The sequence below is a fragment of the Schistocerca gregaria genome, chromosome 2 (assembly GCF_023897955.1).
Source record: "Schistocerca gregaria isolate iqSchGreg1 chromosome 2, iqSchGreg1.2, whole genome shotgun sequence".
NCBI lineage: Eukaryota > Metazoa > Arthropoda > Insecta > Orthoptera > Acrididae > Schistocerca > Schistocerca gregaria.
In genome coordinates, this window is record NC_064921.1 from 664,037,200 (window position 1) to 664,056,652 (window position 19,453).

The 19,453-nt window shown below is 45.3% G+C and overlaps 1 protein-coding gene across 2 annotated transcripts in view; it reads left to right on the forward strand.

Moving 5' to 3' along the window:
• LOC126334710 (cubilin-like) overlaps positions 1 to 19,453 on the forward strand; it is a 479,185-nt gene that overhangs the window by 444,617 nt on the left and 15,115 nt on the right. For both annotated transcript variants that reach the window (XM_049997220.1, XM_049997221.1), the window contains exons 7-8: positions 1,717 to 1,972; positions 7,429 to 7,824. In XM_049997220.1, coding sequence (XP_049853177.1) covers positions 1,717 to 1,972; positions 7,429 to 7,824 — 652 coding nt within the window. The remainder of the gene's footprint in view (positions 1 to 1,716; positions 1,973 to 7,428; positions 7,825 to 19,453) is intronic.

Here is a 19,453-nt window from a genome sequence, read left to right on the forward strand (position 1 = left end):
ATTGAAACGTATGAGGTGCTTCAGGCAAACGGACATCCGGTTGGCTTTTTGTTCAGTATTCAAAGTCCCGGGAACACTGACCGAAAAATAGTAGCCCAAGTGTTGCCGGATAACGTATTTCACGCTAACGAAGTTGAGATCGAGAGCCTTTGCTATCACACGAATGGTTATGTGGTGGTACGCCCTAATCGCGTCATCACCCACCATGTTGCCCTTAATGGATGACGCGGGCCTCCGTGTTCGACCGGTGTCAGGAGCGATCAGCACAGAACTTGATGCTCCATTCCGCAACAGTGGTTTTCGACAGGCATTAATTTTGCTCCATTCATGTATTTCATTTTGTGATGGAAGTCGAAAGGTGTTAGTCCGTCGGCAGCCAAGCAATGAACAACAGGTTATTGGTCTTGTTTGGACGCATTTGGTAATAACATCGGCATAGTTCACGTTTCAGTATTTACCGCACACACGTCCCTAAACACAAACGACACTCCAGTCCCTCGTCTACAAGTCGTTGCTTTCATACCCGCATCTGGGCAGTGCTGGGTTACACATATGCTGCAACAGTGCCCTCAAACGGAAATTTTCTGGTCTCCACTTACAAAAGTGTCCCGCGAAACGTTTCCAAAACTGCAGCCGCCACCTCCGAACTACACCAAGAACCGCGGCTCCATGTCGAGAAAAAGTCACGCTATTTTGACTGTTTGGTAGCGTGCGGACTTCGCTAAAGGTGAAGAAACGCTGTCTCAGAAGTCATGCAAAGTGGAAACTCAGAATCTTAAATTATTGCTACTGATTACAGAATGTGTTTGCATAGAGCCTTTTTCACGATTAAAGTATGAAAAACTGTCGCGTAATTGAAATTGCAGTTTTAAGACACGTCTTTCGTGTAAAAATGCTCTTTTCATACACGTAATAGTCCTTTGACATACCTGAATTAGCTACTCACACGTGAACACACACACACACACACACACACACACACACACACACACACACACACACTTACACACACATACACACACACTTACACACACATACACACACACAAACACAAAGTATGACGAAGCTGAGCAATTAAATCGAAAATTTTTAGTAAAATAATATGGGAAATCATTCCTTCAGTGTATGAAGGAAAATAAAATACCATTGAAGAAATCAGAAAACACTTTGAGACACACCAAGAAGACGAGACGTACCATATTCCAACGAATCAGGCCAAATATAAATTTGCCGGACACATACCCACTTTGGCAAGAGACTGCCTTTACGAGTTGCAGACCGCTCTCTCCCCCTGTTGGTCCTGATTACGGAGTTCCACCATCACATTTATTGCCAAATTCAGCTCGATGATGCCTCGGAAACTTCTGTGCCCAAAACTGGAATACGCATTATTTTTTGATAATACGGGAAATATTGTTAGAGGTAGCTCGGAGAGGGTCTTAAGTAGGATTGTTGAATTGGTAATTGAATATGAAGGGAAAAAGTGCATTCTGGTCTGTAAGACACAAGTTATTTGCCCAGTTAGGTACGTGTCCTTTGTCTGCCTAGCTTAGTGTCGATCGAAACCCTTTAACGGATGGGTCGTCAGGTCGTCAGCGTTCCCCACCATTAAAGTGATGCAGTAGCCTCGACCGATACGCAGTGCGGTAGCAAGTAGTCCATGGTGACGACTGCAGAGTGCCGCGTGGTGCTGAGAGTGCGCTGTGACTGCCACAGGTCCTCGCTGTACTACTGGGCCCACTACGACTTCTTCAACGCGAGCCTCAGCGGCGACCCGGTGGCGGGCACCGCCTGCGACGAGGTGTTCCCCGCGTGGCGCCGCGCCTCAGGGTACCTGCGCTCGCCACTCAACACGCTGGTCTACAAGCGCCACGCCGACCCGCACCACAGCGTGCGCTGCCAGTACCGCTTCGTCACCGACCGGAGGCTGTTCGCCAGGGTCATCCTCACCATAGAGTCCATGGCGTTCAAGGTAACAGCTTGAAATTAAGAACTTGCGAAGTACGAATGGTTCTTTTCCGCATCGCCCCTTCTGGGGCAATCAGTTCTAGTGTCGCATGCCGCTATGGCCGAACGTTTCTAGGCACTTAAGTCCGTAACCATACTGCTGCTCTGGTCGCAGGTTGGAATCCTGCCTCGGGCATGGATGTTAGGCTTAAGTACTTCTAAGTTCTAGGGGACTAATGACCTCATATGTTAAGTCCCATAGTGCTTAGAGCCATTTCAAAGTTCTAGTGTCGGATTCCATCCGTCAGCTTTGATCACTGACGTCATGTGTGATATCAGACTTTACCTTGCGATCGATGTGGTGGCCTGTTGTTAACTTTATCTGTGGTTGTGCTGGTAAACATACGTAAACTATGCCGTGCCTAAATACACTCCTGGAAATTGAAATAAGAACACCGTGAATTCATTGTCCCAGGAAGGGGAAACTTTATTGACACATCCCTGGGGTCAGATACATCACATGATCACACTGACAGAAACACAGGCACATAGACACAGGCAACAGAGCATGCACAATGTCGGCACTAGTACAGTGTATATCCACCTTTCGCAGCAATGCAGGCTGCTATTCTCCCATGGAGACGATCGTAGAGATGCTGGATGTAGTCCTGTGGAACGGCTTGCCATGCCATTTCCACCTGGCGCCTCAGTTGGACCAGCGTTCGTGCTGGACGTGCAGACCGCGTGAGACGACGCTTCATCCAGTCCCAAACATGCTCAATGAAAGACAGATCCGGAGATCTTGCTGGCCAGGGTAGTTGACTTACACCTTCTAGAGCACGATGGGTGCACGTGATACATGCGGACGTGCATTGTCCTGTTGGAACAGCAAGTACCCTTGCCGCTCTAGGAATGGTAGAACGATGGGTTCGATGACGGTTTGGATGTACCGTGTACTATTCAGTGTCCCCTCGACGATCACCAGAGGTGTACGGCCAGTGTAGGAGATCGCTCCCCACACCATGGAGCCGGGTGTTGGCCCTGTGTGCCTCGGTAGTATGCAGTCCTGATTGTGGCGCTCACCTGCACGGGGCCAAACACGCATACGACCATCATTGGCACCAAGGCAGAAGGGACTCTCATCGCTGAAGACGACACGTCTCCATTCGTCCCTCCATTCACGCCTGTCGCGACACCACTGGAAGCGGGCTGCACGATGTTGGGGCGTGAGCGGAAGACGGCCTAACGGTGTGCGGGACCGTAGCCCAGCTTCATAGAGACGGTTGCGAATGGTCCTCGCCGATACCCCAGGAGCAACAGTGTCCCTAATTCGCTGGGAAGTGGCGGTGCGGTCCCCTACGGCACTGCGTAGGATCCTACGGTCTTGGCGTGCATCCGTGCGTCGCTGCGGTCCGGTCCCAGGTCAACGGGCACGTGCACCTTCCGCCGACCACTGGCGACAACATCGATGTACTGTGGAGACCTCACGCCCCACGTGTTGAGCAATTCGGCGGTACGTCCACCCGGCCTCCCGCATGCCCACTATACGCCCTCGCTCAAAGTCCGTCAACTGCACATACGGTTCACGTCCACGCTGTCGCGGCATCCTACCAGTGTTAAAGACTGCGATGGAGCTCCGTATGCCACGGCAAACTGGCTGACACTGACGGCGGCGGTGCACAAATGCTGCGCAGCTAGCGCCATTCGACGGCCAACACCGTGGTTCCTGGTGTGTCCGCTGTGCCGTGCGTGTGATCATTGCTTGTACAGCCCTCTCGCAGTGTCCGGAGCAAGTATGGTGGGTCTGACACACCGGTGTCAATGTGTACTCTTTTCCATTTCCAGGAGTGTATGTCGCGAATCTCTTGGGTGCGGTTACGCAGGAACCTAAGACCACAGCTGAAATTGCTGGGAATGAATCAAGAAGCAGTTGCATTTCTAATCTTTGATCTTACTAGTATTTCGCTGTCTTGTTGAAAATGTGACACGATTTCTGAGGGTGAAGTTAGGCTGGAATCTAAGAACATTGCGCCGGCCGCGGTGGTCTAGCGGTTCTAGGCGTTCAGTCCGGAACCGCGCGACTGCTACGGTCTCAGGTTCGAATCCTGCCTCGGGCATGGATGTGTGTGATGTTCTTAGGTTAGTTAGGTTTACGTAGTTCTAAGTTCTAGGGGACTGATGACCACAGATGTTAAGTCCCATAGTGCTCACAGCCATTTGAACAATTTTTTGAAACGTAAATGCACTGATAAGGTGCGAAAATAACAGGTCCTCCGCAGATTCGGCGAAGAAGGGACTTGTGAAACACATTGCCAGAAAGAAGGGGCTGGATGACAGGAGATATATTAAGGTATCAGGTAATAATATTTATTGCACTACAGGGAGCTTCAGAGTATAAAAACTGTTGGAGAGACAGAGATTGGAATACATGGGATACTGCACACTGGCAGAGCTATGAGGCAATGGGAACAAGAAACTGTGTGGTTCATCCTACTATCACATTCTATATGTACTGATGATAATTCTCCACCACTGATTATTTAAACTATAATAATGCCTTTTTTGTTGTGGTCATTAGTCCGAAGATTGGTGTTATACAGCTCCCAACGCAAGTGTATACAATGTAAGAATGTTCACCACTGTATAACAGCTGTAACTGCAACTGTGTTAAAGCTTTCGTCTCCCACTAAACTTTTTACCACCCACACTTCCCTACGTCACTGAACTACGAATTTTTGCTGTCTTAGGATATGTACTATCAATTATTTCTTCATGCGCTCAATCTGCGTCTGAAAATTACAATTCTCACCAGTTATATACACTACCTCCTTTTTAATTACCCAGCCTATTCATATGATCTTCAGCATTCACTTACAATATATTCGAGAAACCACTTTTCTTGTTTGACCTGTTTATTGTCCACTGTTGATTCTGTACAAGGCTACACTACATATACCTTCTGAAATGACTTCCTAACATTTGAATTTGTATTCAATTTTAACAAATTCGACATATTTCAAAAATACATTTTACGTTTTTGCCAGTTCTTTTTTCTACCTGTTTCGATCATAGTCCTTATTTTTCTGACAGAGTAACAGAGTTCATTTATTGTTTTTAGAGTCTCATTTCTCAATCATATTCCCTCAGCATCAGCTGATTTAATTAAAATGCTTTCGACTATCTATTTTGTTCAACTGTTTTCCATAGTCCTTTGCCGCCTGTGACAAAATTTCGGTGTCACTGTCATACCACAAAATTCTTATTTCTAGTCCCTGCACTTTAATTCTCGTTCCACATTTTTTTTTCTTTTTTCCGTCACAGGTTCCCACAATATTCTTGGATGAAGGCTGAAGGAACGGGAAGTATGTGTGAATCAAAGACCCAAGGAAAGTTGTGGTTTCACTGACGCCATTTATGTCACCCCAGAGGCCCAGCGGCAATGTGTCTGAAATGTTTTGCACGTTTACCCATTTGAAAACCGCGTAATGGCAATGCTGTGCATCTTGGTTCTGACTTCAATCGGTCAGGTGTAACAAGAATGGGTGAAATCTGGATAAGATGGGGGTGTGATGATCTTCGTATCGTGTGACAGGATCACGGTGGCTTTGGGGGAAATGGTGATGAAATTTGGTGCCAATGTGACATCTGGCCTTTTTCTCGCATGTGTCGATACCTTGCTGTTCGAAGCATCGCGGAAGTCTAGGACGACGCCACAGGGAGACACAGTTTTGCACTATTACAGACGATTACGGTAATGTCGTGCCTGTGTTTCAAGAGAACGCTGTAATGTTTCTCTGGACACGCACCAATTTCCAAAGCAACAGGCACTGAGGTGAGAACAGCCATTATGAAATAAATGAATACGAACAAGCAACATCTGTGTAATGGAATGACGACAATGAAAATCCGTGCCAAGCAGGGACTCGAACCTTGATTCCCCACTTTGCAAGAGCGGTCGCCTTAATCACTTCGGCTACTCGTGAACAACCCACAGTCAGACGCAAACTTCCATATATCGCTGCTCCTGCGGCACAATCTGTTACTGAGCACACATTATGTCATATCACTACAGGGGAAGATATTTTAACTGAAAGTTGCTGTTCTGCGTGTAAATACAGTATTACAGCGCGTCTGTTGTTAAGGAGAACGATGCAGTTTCCTTTCGGACAGTCGTGCCTGTCCGAAGGTACAGGCACTGTGGCGACTAAGGCTATCATAAAATACATCAAATGTACTCAGAGTTGCGAATAATAACAACTGTCAGCTATATAAGGGAATGACGTCAATGAAATTTTATGCTGGAGTGGGACTCGAACCTTGATTTCCCGCTATATCAGTGGTTCCTAACCTGTCATAGTGCACTACTAAGAGTAATCAAACATTAGCTACAACCGCCACCCTCACTGCCATCTGTTGTCCACCTCTTCTCTACATCGTCACCAACTTGGAACATTTTTGTTTTCAAAATGATTAAAAAAGGAATGATATTTAGTGTGTGTGCGTGCGTGTGTGTGTGTGTGTGTGTGTGTGTGTGTGTGTGTGTGTGTGTGTGTGTGTGTTTTAGAATAACTGACGAAGAAATTCGTAGTGCATCACAAGTGCTACGCAGAACCTTGTCAGAAAACCTATCCACATTGAAGATCCACAGTTGTCTAAAAACATGCTTCCCCTGCATTAGTCTTCTCCACTGCGGCCCTTGCTTGACCTTCACGCTGCTACCCAATTATATTCAAAACAAGTTCAGCTGTGTGCTCTTCATTGCTGCACTCCTTACTTCTGAACTGGCAGAAATTGGACAACTTCAGGTTCGTAATGCTTTGTGTCCAACCACTCTAATGACAACAACAGAAACAATAATAAATCTGTGTATGGCACTATAGTAACCCTAAGTTGTTACAGCTGTGTCACGCTGAGAGTAAATTCCTTTACCTGTTTCGAAAGGAGTAATGGAGCAGTTTCTGGACTACAAAAGGTACTATTTACAATCTGGAGAAGAATCTTCCTTGATATTTCTAGCATTTTTTACGTATAAGTCTCAATTTTATAAACAGAGATGTATGGGACAATGCACAAAATATGTCTTTAGTAGGTGGACTATGTGAGGAACCTGTAACCTCCATATCATTAAAGCTACTAATTTCGAAAAAGTAATTAATGATAACTTACATAATTGATATTAGGTCCTTATAAAATTGTGATAATATTAATTATCTTCGGAAAATAATTTAGTTTGTTGCCTGAAACAGAATCGAATCATTTAGTTTCTACCCTCAAAAATTTAATTTTACCCTTCAGGGCGTCGTTACTCCTCGATTGGGACCAACTGCCCTATGTGCTGGCGATTGCCTTAACCGCTTCGGCTATCCGTGCACGACCCATGACAAGACCCAAACTTCAATGTGTTGTCGTTTCGTTGTTCCTGCGTAACAACCAATCCTCGTGTGAGTTACACGTGGCGCTTACGAGTGCTCGTGCCCGCAGGACAACACGTACGTGACGAGCAAGTGCAGCGACTGCCTGCGCGACCGCGCGGACAAGCTGGTGGTGCTGGAGCCGGAGGGCGGCGCGGCGGCGCTCAACTGGTCGGCGTCGGCGTGCCTGTGCCACGGGGGCGCGCAGCTGCCGCCGCTGTCGGTGGTGTCGCGCGGCGAGCGCCTCACGCTGGAGCTGCGCGTCGACGCGGCGCACGCCGCCTCCAGCTACTTCAAGCACGCGCCGCCTCTGTTCGAGGCCCGCTACCGCTTCGTGCACGCGCCCCTCTGCGGGCCGCCGCTGCTGCCGCCCGCCACCGACGGCGAGCTGCGCTTCCCCGACTACGACGCGCTGCTGGGCAACGTCGAGCCGCCCAGGACGGTGCACTGTATCTGGGAACTGCAGGTGCGAGAGCTCCTTCCCGGTTCTCCATACTGGCTCCACAGTAGCGGTGTATACATGAATTCGAGTTATATAGAGCTAATGCTGTTAATCTCTGCTTTACAGTCTTCCCAATTCCTTTCCGAGAGATCCCTTCAATCCATAGTATACATCCAAAAGTGTACGTTTGTTGTTACTGGAGGAAGAGCCCAAACACGGACAGCATTTTGTCTTTGATTTTATAACGACATGTGTGTGTGGTGGTCTTCAGTCCTGAGACTTGTTTGATGCAGCTCTCCATGCTACTCGATCCTGCGCAAGCTTCTTCATCTCCCAGTACCTACTGCAACCTACATACTTCTGAATTTGCTTTGTGTATTCATCTCTTGGTCTCCCTCTATGATTTTTACTCTCCACACTACCCTCCAATACTAAATTGGTGATCCCTTGATGCCTCAGAACATGTCCTACCAACCGATCCCTTCTTCTGGTCAAGTTGTGCCACAAACTTCTCTTCTCCCCAATCCTATTCAATACTTCCTCATTAGTTATGTGATCTACCCATCTAATCTTCAGCATTCTTCTGTAACACCACATTTCGAAAGCTTCTATTCTCTTCTTGTCCTAATTATTTATCGTCCATGTTTCACTTCCATACATGGCTACACTCCATACAAATACTTTCAGAAATGACTTCCTGACACTTAAATCTATACTCGATGTTAACAAATTTCTCTTCATCAGAAACGCTTTCCTTACCATTGCCAGTCTACATTTTATATCCTCTCTACTTCGACCATCATCAGTTATTTTGCTCCCGAAATAGGAAAACTCCTATAAAGACATATAAAATTGCAAAATGTTAGTCCTTAAAACATGTAATAATTACAGGTTAATACTACCCACCATTCAAATTTTGGTTTAAGAAAATATAATTAAGAGTTATTATATTAGCGAATTTGAATAACAGCTGTAAAAATCGGATACCTTCTAAAAATAATCAGAATAGCACCAGAAAAATTCGGATAGCGGTATCAAACCAGAGAAAACATAAATAGCTCGTATACTACATAGAACTGTAGTCCGCCCCGATAGCTGAGTGGTGCCGGCACGGTAACTCAGCGTTATCGGTCAGAGGGTTAGCTGCCCTCTGTAATAAAAAAAAAAAAAAAAAAAAAAAAAAAGAAACCTGAGTTAATGAATGAACGACGAACTGAATCGGATATCTTGCGACGTCCACCACGAGTACATACAACTAACGAAAACGACCAAAATGAGATAAAAAAAAAAGTTGGTGATCGTGGCAGATTGCCATCCTACTGGCCCGGGTTAGATTCCCGGCTGGGTCAGGAATTTTCTCCGCTGAGGGGCTGTTTGCTGTGTTGTTTCCATCTTCATTTCATTCCCATCCGGTGCGCAGGTTGCTCAATGTGCCGCCGAATGTAATAAGAGCTACACCAAGGGGGCCAGACCTGGCCCGTAGTGGGCCTCCCGGCCAATGACGCCAGACGCTGATTTCCATTTTTCCATACAACTGTAGGCTCTCTCCGTGTTTTCTCTGCTGGATCTGAGCCCTGCTGTGGATTTAGACAGTTTGATTTTGTGGCGTTTAATGAAACGACTGACCCATTTACTTCGAGCAACTTCGTCTTCGAAAAGGTCTTCAAAGTTATTTCTCTCTGCTAACTGTAATGCCATTCTTCACAATTCATTGCGGGTTAGCACAAAGAAAGAAGCTTTCATAGCAAGACAATAACGATCCACTTAGTATTGAAGATCTGTACCCAAAATTGTCTACTTCATCTTCTTATTTTTGCTGCTTCCCCAGGTGTACAATTCATATTCGACAGTTTAACAAATGTTATTTCTGGAACATTAGACCGTTTACTGGCTTCATTCCAGCCAATCTGCCCTCTTTTACCAATCTTTCCCAGTACGTTATTGGTTGTTGTGATGTTTAAGGGGGACTAAACAGCTAAGGTCATCAGTCCCACGTTATTGGAGTCAGATATGTAATGGCAAGAGAATAAAAGACTTTAACCCCCCTCGCTGATACGAGCATACTTGTATACTCGAAAGATAGAGGGCGCAGACTGCTACGAGCGTACATGAACGCCCGACTGATAGAACGGCCAGACCAGGGGCATTCCTTTACACCCGGCAGGCAGCAGGACTTGACACCTGTGCATGGCATCGGGTAAACGTTCACAAAATAATGGCGACTTCCTCTTGTCAGCATTTCAACATTCCTACCATCGCCTTCGTTAACTGTTTTTTGCAATGTCGGAAAGCACTACAGCTTTCACCTGCTTCAGATTCCCCTCTGCTTAGGACTTGATCGAATAGATACAATTTCATTTTCTATCGAATGCAAGACAAATGACACAGACACATACAGTCTGAAGGAAATATTTCATCCTAAGGAACTGACGTATCAGATGTGGTATAGGAGGGGAGTAGTGTACCAAAATACTTGCAGTTTCGCATCATCACTCTCGGCCGCGCAAAACCGATAACGGACGTACTTCCAAGCAACTGCAATTTGATTTACTAATCTAGAAAGAATACATGGTGCGAACACATGTAACGTGAAAAAGAATGAATATCCTACACCACTAACGCATCAGATGTGTAACAAAATACCTACAGTCTCCGAGGAACTCTCGCGGCCGCGCGGTACAGGAAACGTCATGCACGGCCCAACAACGTATGATTTGGCTTTCTCACTACAAAATTCACATGACAGAAACACCTTAATAATGTGGAAACGCATGAATTATCATGCGCATTTCACATGACAGATGCTGCAGAAGGCGAGCAATGCAGCAAAATACGTGCATTTTCTCAGGAACACTCACTGCCGATGTGAAACAGATGGTCCGAGCTTTGGAACCCCTTGCTAGTAACTACTCATTTTCAAACTTTATATGTTGAACTGTATAATTCTGATATTAATAAGATTTTGATATGGCATTTACATTATTAGTGTAAATCTCAAGTTGCAGAATTTTCCAATCACGAATAGTGAAGTTCTTATAATTTTCCTAAATTTAACCTTTCCTCTGACCAGGATAAACGTATAACAGTAAGCTAGGATCAGTTTTGAATCTCCCTTACGTGTACATTACGAATTGTAACGACTGTGACTGCCCAGTGTGACAGTGATTTTACAACGAATATTGTTGGAGACTGGTTTTATGCACCCTGATACGTGCGAGTAGCCGGGAGTGGCCGCAGCTTGTAGCGGTCGTCCGGCTGTCAGACGCCCGCCCATTGAGGGCACAATACCTTCACCAACTCTAGTTGGTTGTGCAGACTGTACGCTGGGTCCTAGCAGCCGCGAATAGGTTAAACATGAAAATGTAAGGAGTCCTGTTGAGTAACAAAAGGGGGTCGACTTTGCGCAGTTACATCCTACTTTATGTTAACCAAATAAATTTTTAGCCAAACGTCTAAATGAAACAGTTTAATCGTGAACATTAACGTTAAACCTTACTAAACAAGAACACATATAGATTCAGATACTCAAATGCCAATATTTACGAGAAAAACGAAAAATGTAGCTCAGTGTAAAAATATTTTTCGTTGTCAAAACATATAGTGGCGAACTGATGAGTAACAAGTGAAACGGGTAACTTGTGTACCACACGGTAGTACATGCCTGAGCTACTACTTACACTTGGTCTCACTGCGGTTCGGGACAGTGGATAGTCAAGAGACCATGGAATCCTCTTTCGAGGGAAAGTCCATATTAGGATACTTTCCTCTATCATTCACGTATCAGTACAAACATAATATCACCGCCGATTTCATTGCAAAAGAGAAGCGATTCAGTAACGGAGGAAGTAAATTGAAAGATGCAGGACTGTGATACATTGTCGGCGTGACTTTTCAGTGTCCTCTACACCGTGCTGCGGCTCGTTGACAGCTGGTCGTCTTCATCTTCCATGTCCCATGGTTCTGAGGCTGCGCTCTCTGACGTTTAACTACTTCCTTTTTCTCCAGGGTGACGGCCAGTCCAGCCTCTCTTCAGGCAGACTGCTACCCTGCAGCCGAGCCGTATTATTGTGTCTTTTTATCTTCTAGCATTACCTGATGATTACCTAGATGATCACATACTGGTCTTCTTGCGAAAACCGCCAGGAATTTCTCTAAGTATTTATCTGCATATCTGTGTTGTCAACAAGGGTGCAACACAATAATATGTGTTCAAATGTGTGTGAAACTGCTAAGGTCATCAGTCCCTAAGCTTACACACTACTTAACCTAAATTATCCTTAGGAAAAACACACACACCCATTCCCAAGGGAGGACTCGGACCTAGACCGCTCGGCTAGTCCCACGCGGCCAACCCAATAATATACTCACTTGTTGGCCGTCGAATGGCGCTAGCTGCGCAGCATTTGTGCACCGCCGCCGTCAGTGTCAGCCAGTTTGCCGTGGCATACGGAGCTCCATCGCAGTCTTTAACAGTAGTAGCATGCCGCGACAGCGTGGACGTGAACCGTATGTGCAGTTGACGGACTTTGAGCGAGGGCGTATAGTGGGCATGCGGGAGGCCGGGTGGACGTACCGCCGAATTGCTCAACACGTGGGGCGTGATGTCTCCACAGTACATCGAAGTTGTCGCCAGTGGTCGGCGGAAGGTGCACGTGCCCGTCGACCTGGGACCGGACCGCGGCGACGCACGGATGCACGACAAGACCGTAGGATCCTACGCAGTGCCGTAGGGGAACGCACTGTCACTTCCCAGCAAATTAGGGACATTGTTGCTCCTGGGGTATCGGCGAGGACCATTCGCAACCGTCTCCATTAAGCTGGGCTACGGTCCCGCACACCGTTAGGCCGTCTTCCTCTCACGCCCCAACATCGTGCAGCCCGCCTCCAGTGGTGTCGCGACAGACGTGAATGGAGGGACAAATGGAGACGTTTCGTCTTCAGCGATGAGCGTCGCTTCTGCCTTGGTGCCAATGATGGTCGTATGCGTGTTTGGCGCTGTGCAGGTGAGCGCCACAGTCAGGACTGCATACGACCGAGGCACACAGGGCCAACACACGGCATCATGGTGTGGGGAGCGATCTCCTACACTGGCCGTACACCTCTGGTGATCGTCGAGGGGACACTGAATAGTGCACGGTACATCCAAACCTTCATCGAACCTACTGTTCTACCATTCCTAGACCGGCAAGGGAACTTTCTGTTCCAACAGGACAATGCACGTCCGCATGTATCGCGTGCCACCCAACGTGCTGTAGAAGGTGTAAGTCAACTACCCTGGCCAGCAATATCTCCGGATATGTCCCCCATTGAGCATGTTTGGGACTGGATGAAGCGTCGTCTCACGCGGTCTGCACGTCCAGCACGAACGCTGGTCCAACTGAGGCGCCAGGTGGAAATGGCATGGCAAGCCGTTCCACAGGACTACATCCAGCATCTCTACGATCGTCTCCATGGGAGAATATCAGCCTGCATTGCTGCGAAAGGTGCATATACACTGTACTAGTGCCGACATTGTGCATGCTCTGTTGCCCTTGTCTATGTGCCTGTGGTTCTGTCAGTGTGATCATGTGATGTATCTGACCCCAGGAATGTGTCAATAAAGTTTCCCCTTCCTGGGACAATGAATTCACGGTGTTCTTATTTCAATTTCCAGGAGAGTACTCATTTAAACTGTATCTACCAGTCTTCTGTTGTTTTCCGGCTCATCGTGTCCAAATAAGTGGAGCGCCTCTGTCGTGAACGTCTAGATGTGAAGTGCTTCTTTTTTAAAAAAAATTGTGTGCATATATGTGAGTATGTGTGTTTGTGTACCATACGTTCCCTCTACGCTTGGATACGGGCCACCAGTAATTCATCTCTTGTGCTAAGCACTCCATCTAACGTAAGAGTACCTACTGCATCCTATAACCTCAGTTATTTGTTGTCTGTATTCCAATCTCTGTCTCTTCTTACAGTTGTTTATCCTCTTCAGCACCCTCTGGTGCCGTGGAAATCATTGCCTAGTACTTTTAAACTACCTGCTATCCTCTCCCTTCATCTTGTCAGTGTTTTCCACGTGTTTATTTCTTCCCATATGTTCATTTCCTCGCTGAATCTGTGGCGATCCATCTCATTCCTTATCTTATAAGTCTACCTAATTTTCAGCCTTCTTCTTCATCACTGCATCTCAAACGCTACGATTCTCATCTGTTCCAGTTTTGCCATTGTCCGTGATTCACTGCCACACAATGTCGAGCTCCATTCGTACAATCTCAGACATATGTTTCTGAAGTTAAAGCCTATGTTTGAAACCAGTAGACTTCTCCTCGCCAGGAATTCTGTCGTTGGGTTTTCTGCTCTTCTATGCTTAGTCTGCCGTGAGATTAGTTTGCTTCCAAGGTAGCAGAATGCTTTCACTTTGTCTACCTCGTGAACACCAAATTTGATGTCACGTTTATCGATATTCTCATTTCTTCTAGATCTCAATATCTTTGTCTTTCTTCGGTTTATTTTCAATCCATTTTCTGTAATCAATTAGACTGTTCTGCCATCCAACAGATCCTGTATATCTTATCACTTTCAATTTGGATAGCAATTTCATCGTCGAATCTTATCATTGATGTCCTTGCATCATAAATTCTAATAGCACACTTCAACTTTTCCCTTATTTCCATCATTGCTTCTTCGATATAAAGATTGAACGCTAGGTCGAAACTCTGCATCTCTATCTTACATTCTGTTTAATCTGAACACTTCGGCCTTGGTCTTCTAGTCTTATTGCTTTCTTTTGGTTCTTGTACATGATGTACATTTGTGTCTTTCTCTTTATCTTACTCCCACTTTTATCAGAATGTAGAACAGCTTGGTCGAGTTCGCACTGTCGAAAGTCTTTTTCTAAGTCAACAATTCCGATAAGCATAACTTAAAGTCCCATCAGTCTTACTCCCTTTTTCAACTGCAGCGTCACAGTTGCCTCTCTGGTGCTCTCTTCTTTACTAATGCTAAACTGATAGTCATCTAATTTTCTTAAGTTTCTTTTTTATTTATATTAGTTTTATAATTCGCTTGGAGCTATTAAGCAGACTGTGCGATAGCTTTCGCGCTTATCCGTCCTTGCTATCTTCGGAATAGTGTGGACTATTCTTTTCCGCAAATCTAATGCACTTCTCCAGTCACACACATTCTATACACAAAACTGGGTAACAGGGATAGGCGCTGTACTTTACTAGTATATATTCAATATCTGGTTTCAAATTGGTTAAGTTTAATTTTAAATCTTCCCATTGAGTGATAAATAAATGTAAATGTCGTGTGACTAGGGCCTACCGTCGGGTAGACCGTTCGCCGGGTGCAAGTCTTCCGATTTGACGCCACTTTGACGACTTGTACGTCGAATTCAGTGATTTCCAATCTATTACTTGTTTTAATAAGAAGATTGGCAACCACTCTGAAACCCCTATCCACAAGGTGTGAAGATGATAAAACTATCAAAAGCCTTCTAGCGATGGTCCGTGATAAGGGATAAGTAACAGACAGAATTGCTGATATCCCTTTATAAAAAGTACCTTATGCATTTCCTTAGACCCTATTCCGATTAGTTCATTTTGTACTAACACACTGTGTGGATTGATAATCCACTGTGGTATTTCCGTAATCAACACATTCTCAAACCTGTGTTACGGTCTTTTAAAATTAGGATGTTGGTAGAAAAATTATCATCCTGGGAATTTGCCTTTAAGGAACGGTAGAATGGAAAATTTGGGCTACCCAACATTTTGTTCCACTTGTTTCATTCTGACAACAAAGAGTGAAATGACAGACTTTTATTTTTATCAATTTAGCGAGATATTGTAATGTGCCTCCAAAACATTATTTCCTCGTGAAGTCGAAGCGAACATAAGATCCCACCATGGGTCTCTTTTGAAGTTTTTTTGTAAGTATTTGGAAGTATTTCAAATCTTCACCTATTTTATCAATGTGACATATTCTATGATAGTCGCTCATAGCATGACTCCTCATCACTTGGTTGCATAAAAGGCACACAGCCAATCGTCTTTTCGACGGTTCGTAGCCCGTCACGTGCAACGCCAGGCAAGGGGCAATGCCTTACGGGTTGAAGGTACAAAATTAATTTACAATGTCGCCGGAAAGTGCAAGCATTTAATGTAACAGCAACAATTTTTTTTCTCGCTGAAATGGATCCCATACAGGATGAAGTCGACCCTGAGGGTCGATATAGGCTCCTTTGGAAATCACTGCTATAGTCCAAACTTACAGTTAAAATCTTCTAGGCTCTTTTCATTCGCAGGCACATTTACATATTGGTATTAAATGAAGAACGACATTTATAACTAAAATTCGTAGCATATAATACCACCATGTGGTTTTCTTTGGGTTAATTTTTCAACCACGCTTACCATGGTCTTGAGGCAGGCTCTGCAGCATGTACATAGAATCGTCACTGTCTTCAGTATTTGTTACCAAGTCATCAGTGAATAAGAGACAGATGGGCCTATAGACCATCAGAAATTTACATTCATTCAACTGCACATTTACCTATAAATGACTTTAATGTTCCTTTGAGATATATTATGAATTACAGAAAAACCTATCGTTCACGGAGCTAATTTATATTTTCTCTGCTAAGATTAAAACTAAACTGGTACACGATTCAAAAAGTATGTTACATGGCCTCTTTGTCCTCTGGAACTATAAATCGATTAATCCTTGACTTCGATGACCGGGAATGTAGTATGGATCACAAGAGAAAGGGTTTGTTTAATTCCATCTTCCGATTGACACCATGTGGTCGATTTGAGGCCATATGGTCGATTTGAGGCCATGTGGTCGATTTGAGGCCATGTGGTCGATTTGAGGCCGTGGTCGATTTGAGGCCATGTGGATGAAAACGAGACTGACTACATAACGAGCGTGAGGCGGACATGGTGATGCAAGCAGATGTGTGTGCAAATGTGCCTTCTGTGGTTACAGGAAGGAGCAACACGACGTTCACGGCTGGGTCATTTGTTGATGGTACTCGACGTTAGATCAGCGTATCTTTTATTTGTGTGTCTCTTTCATTGAGCAGGCCGGGAGAAAGGAACGCCGAGGTAGAGTGCGAGTTTTCACTGCAGAAGAGCTGTTTAGGTACAATTCGTTAAGGAAAATCTGCTGCATATGGCGAACGCAGTGTGTCACGAGCTTGTGTATCAGCTTGGAAATAAGCGATTTCGATATGGTCGGATGTGACTGAGACACAGCAGTCGACCAGGACAGACTCACTATGACATTACCATCTTCACTCACTGAGGGATGAAGGGTATCAGACTGATGCCATATTCCTTGTCTTCCGGAAAGCGTTTGACTCGGTGCCCCACTGCAGACTGCTAACTAAGGTACCACCATATGGGATTGGTACCCAAGTATGTGAGTGGCTCGAAGACTTCTTAAGTAATAGAACCCAGTACGTTGTCCTCGATGGTGAGTGTTTATCGGAGGTGAGGGTATCATCTGTAGTGCCCCGGGGAAGTGTGGTAGGTCCGTTGTTGTTTACTATCTACATAAATGATCTTTTGGATAGGGTGGATAGCAATGTGCGGCTGTTTGCTGATGATGTTGTGGTGTACGCGAAGGTGTCGTCGTTGAGTGACTGTGGGAGGATACAAGATGACTTGGACAGGATTTGTGATTGGTGTAAATAATGGCAGCTAACTCTAATTATAGATAAACGTAAATTAAAGCAGATGAATAGGAAAAAGAATCCTGTAATGTTTGAATAATCCATTAGTAGTGTAGCGCTTGACACAGTTACGTCGATTAAAGATTTGGGCGTAGCATTGCAGAGCGATATGACGTGGGACAAGCATGTAATGGCAGTTGTGGGGAAAGCGGATAGTCGTCTTCGGTTCATTGGTAGAATTTTGGGAAGATGTGGTTCATATGTAAAGGAGACCGCTTATAAAACACTAATACGCCCTATTCTTGAGTACTGCTCGAATGTTTGGGATCCCTATCAAGTCGGATTGAGGGAGGACATAAAAACAATTCGGAGACGGGCTACTAGATTTGTTACTGGTAGGTTTGATCATCACGCGAGTGTTATGGAAATGCTTCCTAAGTCGTACATGCCAGCACCGTGAAAGTCGTGATGACCTCTTTTTGTTTGAGTACAAGGGCCAGCTGCTCAATGACTTTCCGGGACACTGTGCCACAATTAACACAAAGCGGTATATGGACACTTTGAAGCTCGCCGTCAAGCCAAACGCCCAGGGATGTTAATGGACGGATCCACGTCTACATGGCTATTCTGCAAATTACATTGAAGTGCCCGGCAGAGAATTTTACCACGATTAATCATATTGTTGCTGGACAATGTCAGCCCACACGAAGCCGAGGTTGTTTTGACTACACTGCAGAAGTTTCGCTGGGAACCCTTACACATCCTTGATACTCCCCTGATCTCAGCACACGCGATTTACAAATCTTCGGAGCCATGAAGAGACATTCGCGGTCAACGGTCTGCTTTGGACACAGAGACGGACGCCTTGTAACATTTGTGTTTATGTAGGAACCACAAATATTTTTCCATGAAGGCTTTGATCGCCTTGGCCCACAGTGGGATAAATGTGTTAACTATTATGCTGATTACTTTTAAAATAATAAAGAGTTTACTTTCTTTTTTGCATGCGTCTCTTTTTCATTTGACTGTACGATTTATGTGCCTAGCTAAAGTAGATGAAACTCTCTTTCTCTGTGGGGAGTAAAAATGTTGCTTGTATGTGTACGGGGCAATCAAATACGAGGGTTGTCCAGAAAGTAAGTTCCCATCGGTCACTAAATGGAAACAGAAACATTTTATTTGCAAGAGTAAGCTACACTTAGCAGATACTTCTCTACATAGTCGCCGCTCCGAGTTAGACATTTGTCGGAGCGTTATACCAAATTTCCAATACCATCGTCATAGAAGGCAGCCGCCTGTGATTTCCAATAATTCTCTACGCTGGCCTATAGCCGGTAGCCTGTGCCCAAGTGTTGTCTTCGTATCCAGCGTTTCATGAGAAAAGAGATGAAACTCAGGACGAGCCAATTAGGGCTTTGATGTGGGTGCTCTAACACCTCCCATCGAAAACGCTGCAGGAGCGTCTTCACTACTCCTGCTGAGAATGTCTATGAAGAAGGAAGTGTATGGCAGTTGTGTTAGATGGGCTGCATTCATTAAGGCGGAGCCTCTCAGCGGACCATCCTACCAGGAGGGAGACATTGTTGTTCTAGGCACTTTTACTCGATCACAGTGCGCTTACAACTGAAAAGAGCGTCTTGATGTGATAGAAAGTCATACTAGGGACGCTACCCAACACATCTGTGCAAAGTTCCATCGGGTTTTCACTGTGGTGTCCAATTCGCAAACGATTGGAACTTACTTTCTGGACAACCCTCGTAGTTTACGTTCGAGGGCTGCACTGCACAGTCCACAATCGGTATGCCAATAAGGCATAATCGCCGTGAGCATTGAGACAATCATCCCACCTATGCACCAAGTTGAAGATTCTCCTTCGGTAAAACAGTGATTAGGTTTGTACAGCGAGTCTCTCACTTCAGTATCCCAGTCGAGACTGACCTCTCATATCGACTGGCGTTTTTGTCGAATCGCGCCAGTATGGAGCTTGGTGTACCT